Here is a 10,750-nt window from a genome sequence, read left to right on the forward strand (position 1 = left end):
CCGAAATTTCGATTCAAAATAAAAGTCCTGTTGAACGACAACCCTTACAAAATAACGCAAGTTAACACGGTTTCCATTAAAATACCAGTTACTAACGTTAGTGTTGCTGTGTTATCATAATAATACATTAATATGGGGTAAGTAGTGTGGTACATATTTTGGGAAAGGAAAAGGGTAAAATGTGATCTTGTGTGTTGCTTATCTCTCGTGGGACTGTGATTTATTCCTCTCAGGATAAAAGTCCACTGATTTTTGAGTTATGAGACAACAGATATTTAGAAGTTAGTTTTTTATTATTTAATACTACATTATTATAAACTGATATATTTGTGGAAAAAGGTCTCAGCTAATGAACCATGTGAACATGTTTTTCTGAAAATATATATTTTTTTTTTTTCTCTAAAAATTTAGCCTACATTTGTTCACCTCATAATTTGTTTCAACTCCGTCAGTCGCATTAAAAAGCATGCTATTTTATTTGGTCCATCCAACAACAGTGTAAAGTCTTCAATTATGTAATAGTGGTGTTTAGTAGGCTTACAGCTAAGTGAAAAAATACATTATCTATGAACAATCCAGTTCAAATTGCTTAATTCTCTACCATCCTTTTTAATATTAGACATATATAAATGTTCTTCGGTAAATCAGACATAATATCATATAGGCTAGTTCAGTTGATGTTTTAATATTTTAACACAATAAATGTAAAAAAGAATAAATATTTCTTTCAAATTTAACAGAAACCTTAATCTGATGGTGTTAAATACTGAGGGAATTGACAAAGTTCCAACTGAAGGTTACAATAACTGATTGACAAGATAACAAATTAAGACAACTAACTCATTTTTAAACTAATATTAAATTTAATACAACAATCCTTCCAGTGGTTTGTTTCTCCTTTTAGCGGTCTCATTCTGCGTGTGAGTGTAATGGTATAGCATTATGTGCCGGCCTGTAGCAGCAACAGAAATGTTCCCAGTGTGAATCTAAAGGATCTGTGGCCTGTCTTTAACTTCATCAGTTACGTACATTCATTTGTGCCGCCCTGCATGACTTCAGCAGTGGGAAACTGATGTTTGCTTTCTATCCATTATCTAGTCAATTAATCAGGGTTTGCTATTGCAGGGATCTCATGTGAGTGACAGGTTGTAAAGAAATGCAAAGTGTTATTTATAGTAAGAACTGCAATATTCCATAAAAAATAAGGATCATCCTTTTTGAATTCATGGTGACAGTAGATGTAAAGATTATAAGGCATGTAAATCAGGCCAAATGTGTAAATAAAATGATGAAAAAACATTAGAATAATTTGCCATATGCAAAAAAAGTTACATTTTATTTTAAGGTGACGACATTGTACTGAGTAATATTAATTAACTATGTACTAACTATAGAGTTACGGTAAGGGATTGGGTTTGGTTTAGGGTTGGTTACAGTACTTGTAATTATGCATCATTCACTGTTATTACTATAGTGATATAGTACATTGCATTACTGTAATTACTAAGTACATGTGTAACACTTATAATAACTGCATGCTACAAATATTTAAGCATCAGTAAATAGTTCATTTATCATTTATAAAACATTAATAATAAGCAGTTTATAAATACAGCTATAAATGCTTCATTCTTGATTTATAAGCATATCTATAATGTGTTTAATAATTGTATTTTCATACTTTATGATCAATTTATCATTTCTAAATTATGTATTACATTATTTACAAACCAGTTATTTATCTGGTTGTCATTCATACGAATGATTAATAAACTATTTAAATGTACATTTATACATCTAAGACATAGTTACTCATTGTGTTAAGGAAATAGGAAGGGTCCTCAGAGTTAAAGATGACCATGACATTGCCTGATTTATTCAGAATTATAACCAATCCTGATGGAGTTGAGGACACGTAGGAAACTGTAATAGGCTTTTTTTATGGAAAATATAATTCAAGATTTACTTTTTTGTATTGTTTGATATATTACAGATCTCTGCATTTCAATTTTAAATGCATATTTTTTCATTTGTTGCATTTTTAAACACTTTATGGCAGTTTTACATTGTGACCCCATGCTGAGGACAGGTTTCCCAAGCACAGAGCATGTGTTTAAAATAAAAGAAACTGTCTAAAAATAAAATTTTAAGTATTTTTATTTTGATTAATATCTTTTATTTTTTAACATAAAGAGGGCTTTAGTGTGTAAGATGTGTTTTGTCCCTTATCTCAAGAATCAGTGACCATAATCCATAAAGTGGTCATCACAACTCATAACTCATAAATCTGACTGTGGTAAAGTTCCCGCTGTGGGTCGAGCCATAAAAGCATCCACCTCTTCATCAGGCTGTTTCTTTGAACCACTTCCAGTCACACTCCCACACTCAATATATATATATGAAGAATTCATCACCATTTTTCAGTATTTTTTTCAAATGAACGGAGATGCTTATCGAATTTTCCCACCTCACTATATATGCCGTTTTTGAGGATTCTTACAAACCCTGTTACGGATATTTGAGACGTGTAAATTAATTTTAAAAGCCCAATTTGGATATTTTGTAGCACATGAAATAAATGTAATGAAATACTTAAAAATAGAAATACACCAGAATATGTAACTAACAGGGTTCTAGGTAACAGGGTTGCAGATTTAGATTAATCTGTCTATGTTAATTTTATATTAAATAATAGTCTTACATATCTAACGTTGTTTTTCCTTTTCTGTTTCTTCAGCAAAGAACATGGTATGTCTGTCTTATTCTCGATTATTCTCAAAGAGATTCGCAATAACCCCACAAGGGGGCATCAGCAAACCAAGGAGGACTGAGTGCAAATCATTTCAATTATATTGAAATCTAACAGAATATGCTAAGAGATGCACAGTGCATCTTAATAATAATAATAATAATAATAATAATATACCACTTACCATATATTTGGAAAGTGCTATTGACCACCCTCTTGATGATCATTGACAGCCCATAATTTGCCTGATCAGGCCTGTCTAAATTCTGCATAGGTATTAGATATTTTAGATACATCACTATTAGATACAAATTTAAACTGACATCCAAGGTGATGGAGTATCACTTACATCGCTTTATGTTTTATATTTATATCTATCTGTCAAAGCAAAAACACCATAATCCAATGAGAAAGTTTACCTTGAGGTATTTCTCAATGGTGAAAATATATAGTCCCAATTTTTTTTGCGGGGTGGGTGGGGGGGGGGGGGGGGTATGCTTCAAATATTGTATTTTGTAGTATCTAACTGTTTATAACCACTAAGGTTTGACAGAAATGTTGTGTTCCAAGGCTATTTCTCAGAACATTAAGCCACGTTTGGCTGTTTTCTTACCATGGTTTTTGAGAGAGAGAGAGAGAGAGAGAGAGAGAGAGAGAGAGAGAGAGAGAGAGAGAGAGAGAGAGAGAGAGAACCACCTTGGGTTATGTTCGCAGATAGTGGCAGTGGATGTGTTTATGACAACTGTGAGGGAAATTTGCTTCTCTCTGTGGTTGTTCTGGTACATTAAACATGAAGTCACGTTAGTGTTTTCCAACCGAGGTGTTTAGTATGTCCTCCATCACTGGCCATGGAGCCAAAAACACCCTGCTGGTGCATGGACTGAAGCTTCATGAGATGAATATGAATGTTTTTACTTGCTATATCATAAGACTACACATCTCTCAGATTCCAGTGAGGAAAAAGAAATGCAATCATGATGAAAGTTTAAAATGTTCATCTTAAAATGTGTTTATTGCTGTCTTAATGCTGTTACAATGGGATAATGTGCCAGATCAAGTCATCATTATCCCTTAGCCAGAAAGGGATATAAAAAAAAATGAATTCTTAAAATTACTCAGAAATGTGTTGCCTCAGAAGTTAATTGCTTTCCGTTCTAGAAAATGACTCTTGTAGCGATGAAAATGTAACTATCCACAAGAGGGAAACAGACATCATCAACATGTGCAATTTGGCCAGACTTTCATCTGTGATTTTGCCAAGTAAGATGTGTCCCTGGGTCAACATAATTAACTGATCCTGGAACAACATTCCTGTCTGAAAATGCAATCCTAACCATAACTCTAACCCTACCCATAAGTTATCCTTAATATCAGAGAGAAATGTTAGGTGAATAACACTGAAGACCCTGGTTGGAAGACTAAACTTGACATAAACTGTAAACTGGTCCCTTAAATCTGATTTAGATCAGGAGCATGTTGCAGAAATCAGGTTCATCCCTTTGATTCCATAATGGTGTGACATGTAGTTTTAAATAAAAGTATCCCGGCATACACAGTTTAGGTCAGAACTGACTTTATTTAAAAAAGAAAATCGAAAGAAAAAGCTTGCAATGGAAATTGAGATACACAGGTGTGCAAGCAGCTTCACTTCGAGACAGACTTTTAGAAACTACTTTGGGACAAAAGCCACTGTGACGTTTTATGATTTTTATGCTTCAATACTTAAGTAGATTCATTTCAGGTAAAATGTATACCTATACTTTTGAAAAGTGCAAACAAAAAGCACCACCACACCATATCACGGTTTAAGGAATATCACTGAACAGTTATGATATTTACACTTCAACTGCTTGTTAATTAACTACAAGATTAAATACTAATTTTTATGAACACGCTGCGTTTTTTTTCTCTGGGCTTTGTGCATGTTGTAAAAAATCTGTTTCACTTCACATCTCAGAGAAATACATAAGCAGAATGACAAAATAAAAGGCTTAAATCTTAAATCCAATGTCACTGTATTATTATCTGTGACGATTACAGGCCATCTTGTAAAAAATAATAATTGAAAATAGTATTTTTTTTCTGATCCTCACGACATTAACAGAAAAGTATCATGTGGACCAGATACAGTATATCTAAAAACAAGATTCAATGCATTCAATAACACTTTTCTTGCTTTCATTATTTATGTCCTTGAGGAGCAACAAAACATCCTCCTCTCTTATAATACTATCATTTCCATTTACTTCATTGGAAAAACAAGACATCTCAAAAACAGAGACTTTTATCTTTTATCGCTCATCACAAGGATGTTGGATACACTAAATCACCACAGAGCTTTACAACATATTTACATAGATAACAATGTGTGCACACACACACACACACACTTGAATTCATTCTTACACGGTTTTCGTATTAGAAAGATCATTAGCCCCTTATTCCCATGTGAGAAGATATCATAGTTCAAAAACCAAAAATTCAAAGTATAAAAATATAGTCACCTTTCATAAACCACACACACAATATCCACACATATTACACTTAAATATAAGGGAGAACAACAACAAAAAAGCCCCAACAGAATTACTCAGTGAGAACCTCTTATTTTTGAGGGGGGGATTTGGGATTGGCACTTAAGCAATGAAACGTCATAGTCAACACTTCGTCAAACCAGTGGTAACTTAAGCAGCTTTGTGTTTTGAACTTTCTGACCGGCAAGTACACAAACATTCTTCAGTTGAGCCGTACAATCAAACGGCTTCCGCCGAGGTCTCCGCCGACACGGACATGGTCAGTTTGGCTATTTTCACAGTGGTCTTGACGCAGCTCTCGGCGGCGCGGTGCGTGTTCCTCTGGCAGTCGGACTCCAGGCTGTTGTCCAGCGTCAGGGTCGTGCTGGAGGAGCTCCTGCAGGCCTGGCAGGTGGTGAGGAACGCTCTCCGCAGGTCTTTACTCCTCAGGGCGTAGATGATCGGGTTTACCGTGGAGTTGAGCAGGCACAGCATGCTGCAGAACGCAAACACTGTCTTAATGTTGTCGTCCATCCGCCAGAACAGATCGTACACCATGATGGCCAGAAGAGGCCCCCAACAGATCACCAGCACCACCAGGATGAGAACCAGGGTTTTGGCCAGGCGGATGTCCATGCGGACCTGATCGGGTCTGGTGGTCTGGACCTTGGTGCCGTCGGAGGAGTGTACGACCAGGCTCTTCTGCGACGTGCGCCTCAGCATCCTCACCGCGTGGTGGTGGGCCTTCCAGAGGATGTACATGTAGGCGTAGATGATGAACAAGACCAGAACGCTGGTCACGCCGATCCAGAACATCAGGTAGTTCTCGTCGATCAGCGGGAAGATGTCGGAGCAAACGGAGTTGAGGCGTTTGCAGTTCCAGCCCAGCAGCGGCAGCACGGCGATGATAACCGAGATCGCCCACATGACGAGGAAAGCGATCACGGCTTTGGTGCGCGTCACGATGCGCCTGTACGACAGCGGGCGGTGGATGGAAATGTACCGGTCGATGGCGGTGAGGAACAGGCTTCCCACAGACGCGGTGAACGACGCCGTCACGCCGCCCAGCTTGAACAGGAAAATGTTGGGACTGTCTTTGCGGTGAAAGACGTGAAAGTCCAAGAAGCTGTAGACGAAGATCACGCTGCCGAGCAGGTCCGCGATGGCCAGGCTCCCGATGAAATGGTACGAGGGCCTGCAGCGCAGCGTACGGGACTGCAGTATCACGCACAAGACCACGAGGTTCTCCAACACCGTAAACGTCCCCAGCGTGAGAGACAGCACTGCTATGGCCAGCTGTTGGCTGGGAGTCAGTATCATGAAACACTCCATGTCCATAAAGTTCTCCCCGCACTGAAGGCTACTCCCATCTTCTCCCAGGCTCCAGTTCCCGAACACATCAGAGCTGTTAGTGGGGTAAAAGGGGAGACCTTTCACGATGAGCTCCTCATCCGGTCCCACTTTGCCTGCGAAAGGGCTTCTTCGGTATGCGGCGAACGGCTTCGGCAGCGGGTATCCGCTTTTGGTGAAGTCGCCGTCGATGACGTGGTCATCTAGGCTGATGTCGTTCGACCCGATGTACTGAAGTCCAGAAGTGATGGTTCTGAACGTGGTTTCTGCCACTCCATCCAGAACGGATTTAACGTCGGACTTTGAGGCAGGGAACAGCATGGTCAAAGATGCTCTAAAGGAAACCTATTGGATTAAATTGAGAGAATGTTTTGTTCAAACATGACTGACTGAGGCACATGGATCCTCATTATTTCAAGATAACAGAATATTGAGCGCTCAAAAGCTCGATCGATGCTTCACCGAGCACAGAAATAAATGCCCTCTCATACGCTCTTGTATTTTGCGCTTGTTGTTTTCCTTGCATGGATGAGCACCTAGGGATTATTACACTAAGAGACAGGCTTTGAATAATTGATGGCTGCAGCTGACAGATTCAACCTAAAGCACCATAGTCATAAAGCAGATAACAACTTAATATTTGGGAGAAAACAGGTAAAAAAAAAAAAAAAACTCATAATATGCAATTGAAAATGAAATAAAAGTATTAAAAATATAGTTAGAATTTCGAAAACATTATAAACTCTAACATATAGACTGCAGATATTTAGTAGTAATGCAGTGTTCACCTGTGTGCTCATTTAACTGTGTATTGAGTCATTGCGCGGCATCAGATCAGAAGTTTAAATTCCGGAGCTGGATTCACTGTGTATCGCAACACGTGAATCACGATTCATTTATTGTCAAATTAGAGTATTTAAGATTTAATAGGCTATCGCACATACTCACTGCGAGGCGCATTTGTTTAAAAACAGCTAACTTTTTCTGTTTGTGCTGAAATAAGCGATGTCATAGAGGTCTTATTATCCAGCGTTATAATAAAAGATCAAATTCATCAAGTTGATAGAGTTGAGAAATGCCGTGGTTTTACCTTCACATAGTTCGCGCAGACTGTGTTCCTCGCTGTATGAAGAGATGAGATGATCTCGCAGTGATCCAGTGAGTGAGTGAGAGTTCAGATGCTCTGGGTTTGTGGAAATGAGATGCTCTTCTCCTCAGTGCGCATCAGAGCCTATATGACGCATCCCGAGTCACATGACCACCCACATACACGAGCATCTTTAATGTCAAAAATGAAAATAACTCAAAAGTGTAATGTATGTGTGTTGAGTGGTGGTTAGTTGTTTTCGGCATACCTCCTGTTTGTCTAGTTTCTAATTGTTCTTCCACATAAGAATATCATGTAATATTGACTGCGTAAATGGTTTTAATCATGTGGTCTCCTGTGCAGAACTCTTTAGTATTGCAAATTAACGTGCAGAATTATGACTTTCTTTCTGAATCATTTATTTATGAATGATTATATTAATGAATAAATGGTTTCATTTATTTATGAACTTGAATTTTTGACTGCCCTCAAGGATTAGATCTCTAATTGTTTTTGTGCAGTTCATACTAAGTATCTTGCATTTTGCCTATAGTGCAGTATGTAGTTCACTTCATATAGTACATTAGCAGTCTATTCCAAAGATACATATAACCCATAATTCAATGACTCCACCCAGTATGGAATACCCAAAGCTTCAGGTTTCTTTCTTAATTGTTTATATGCTGTCAAATCGATTAATCGTGATTAATTGCATGTAACATAAAAAAAAATTCTTTACGCAATATACAGTAGTCAACATCTGATGTGGATCAAAACCTTTCATAAAAGTTATACATGAATTTTGAACAATACCTGTTATTATCTTAGGACATCTTTGATGAACTTTTTTGGTCCACTTCAAATGTTGACAGTAGTGTACTACGTGTGTATATTATTATATTTATATTATATATGGCTGTCATATTTATGTGTGTGTGTGTGTGTGTGTGTGTGTGTGTGTGTGTGTGTGTGTGTGTGTGTGTGTGTGTGTGTGTGTGCAGTTTCATGGACTCGGCTATTAGTTTGTTTTCATTAGTTTCCTGATTTCCTTTGTCTATTTTCCAGCCCCTCAGTTTGTCATTATCACCTTTGCCGTGTATTTAAGTTTGCAGTCTTTTCAGTTCTCATTTGTCTGGTCTCAAGGTTGTGTTTACTTTGATTACCTGTTCTTGGAGTTTATTAAAGACTGTTGCCAAAAAATAAACGATGTTCAGCAGAAAACGAGGAGGGAAGCGCTTTTGAGCACCAACATTTTTGCCATTTCTGGGGACAGAGACACGTTTACTTACTGGACTAGGATTTTTATCCATGGTAAGATATCAATCATGATGATAAGTGTGTTCATTAATTATTTAGGGTGTCACGGATCGCAGTTAATCCGTGATCCGTATGGACCAACTGGCCCACGGTTTGGCATGCAGGTGATTCGCGGATTAACTGCTAAATTTAACCATCATGGAGGGAAAGTTCATTGTCTTGCCAATTTACACATTGAAACGATTTTAAACACGCAAGAAGAGGTGAAAATCGGGACTTGGCGCTGTTACCTGTGCGCAGCCTCACACACCCGAAGCGCACGAGAGAGAGAGAGAGAGAGAGAGAGAGAGAGAGAGAGAGAGAGAGAGAGAGAGAGAGAGAGAGAGAGTTTCAGACAGCGCTCGAACACACAATTGATTACTCTTTCTCGTTTACTGGACACACAAAATGATGTAAAAAATACCCGTCTCGACAAGTATTCTCTCAGTTATGTCATAAGTGTCCAGTTGAGAAAGAAACCGGATGTGTGTCAGTATATCCGGTCCGTGCATTCGGTCTTAAAGTGACAGCAGCCGAATATTCTACTGTTGTCTGTCATTCATGTTAATGAAATAAAAATACAGATATAACAAAGATGAACCTATATTTACCACCTAACTTTAAGATCCTGCCTGTCAGACTCTCGCCTCTCATCTCTGATGCACATTGACTTGTCTAAGATGACAACAGCAACTTTTGACTCAAAGCCAACTGTTGACTTGTGGATGCAAACAGCAAATCACAGGCTTTACCAGGGAGAAAGAAGCAGGCCTACATCATCATCCACCATGTTCGAGAGAAAAGAAGAGAGTGAGGGGAGCGGACAGGAGGAAAGGCATGAGGAAGCTTGTAGGATAAGTGTGACCTTTATTAATATAGCACCTTTATTAATATAACACAGATTGTTTCAAAGCAGCTTTAGAGTGAAAACAGGAAAATGATGCATTTCGGCTGTTGTTCAGCTGAAGTCAGTTCAGTGTCGATTCAATTCCATCATAAAGATCATCAATTAATAATTTAGTGCATTTAATCTATAAAGCAGTTAAACAGTGATGTCATCGTCCAGCTCAGTTCGGTTCTTACACAACAGCGTCAATACAGTCAGATCAGTAATATTGTTGAACTGTTTTTCTGGCCAACTAAGAAACACGGTGTGATTATGATTCAGGCTGCATCACAAGTCAGAAATCAGATTGTGGATCGGTAGCGTTCAAATATTTATCCTTCTTTTGCTTGAAGATGGGATTCATTACGCCGGTATGGAGACGAAGCTGGTCATAGGTCTGTGTGGAGGACTGTGTACCTAATGGCTTTAATGAGGGAAAGAAAAACAATCCCATGAAGCAATGCAAATTATATTGTAAAAAAAAAATAATAATAATGATGAACTAATATAAACCTATTGATTTAAAGTTGCTAATTATATACATAGAAACAATATATTTTGCATTTATTATAACATATTATTACACTTTATGCATGCAAACGTTTAAGTAGTTTGAGAGAAAACTAAAGAGAGTTCTTTTGGTGTGATTTACTTGTCACAATTCTCTGACGGGTGGATATTTCTCTGCAGAATGTAGTCTTTCACCAGGAAGTCTGCAGTTGAACACTATTTTGTCCGAGATTTCCTGTGTTCACAGTCAAGACTCTGGTTGAAAATCTGTTGGTGTGTGGTGTGCTGTCTTTGTCACATCATGGCATACCACACACACTATAGGAGCAAAACGCTTAAATCTAGGATTTTTTGTCCTC

At 38.0% G+C, this 10,750-nt stretch overlaps 1 protein-coding gene across 1 annotated transcript; it reads right to left on the minus strand.

The window, feature by feature from the left end:
• Positions 1-4,308: 4,308 nt before the first annotated feature.
• On the minus strand, positions 4,309-7,797 carry cnr1 (cannabinoid receptor 1). Its single transcript, XM_081378606.1, has 2 exons — positions 7,703-7,797; positions 4,309-6,957 (listed from the first exon to the last, which is right to left on the minus strand). The coding sequence occupies exon 2, from the start codon at positions 6,931-6,933 to the stop codon at positions 5,503-5,505; it is 1,431 nt and encodes a 476-aa protein (XP_081234732.1). The 5' UTR covers positions 6,934-6,957; positions 7,703-7,797; the 3' UTR covers positions 4,309-5,502.
• Between the last annotated feature and the right edge of the window lie 2,953 nt (positions 7,798-10,750).

The sequence above is a fragment of the Scardinius erythrophthalmus genome (genome assembly GCF_964197995.2).
Source record: "Scardinius erythrophthalmus genome assembly, chromosome: 11".
In the NCBI taxonomy this organism is placed as follows: Eukaryota; Metazoa; Chordata; class Actinopteri; order Cypriniformes; family Leuciscidae; genus Scardinius; species Scardinius erythrophthalmus.

Excerpts from the sequence above, each read along its gene's own strand:
- cnr1 (XM_081378606.1), bottom strand. The coding sequence starts at position 6,933 with ATGCTGTTCCCTGCCTCAAAGTCCGACGTTAAATCCGTTCTGGATGGA.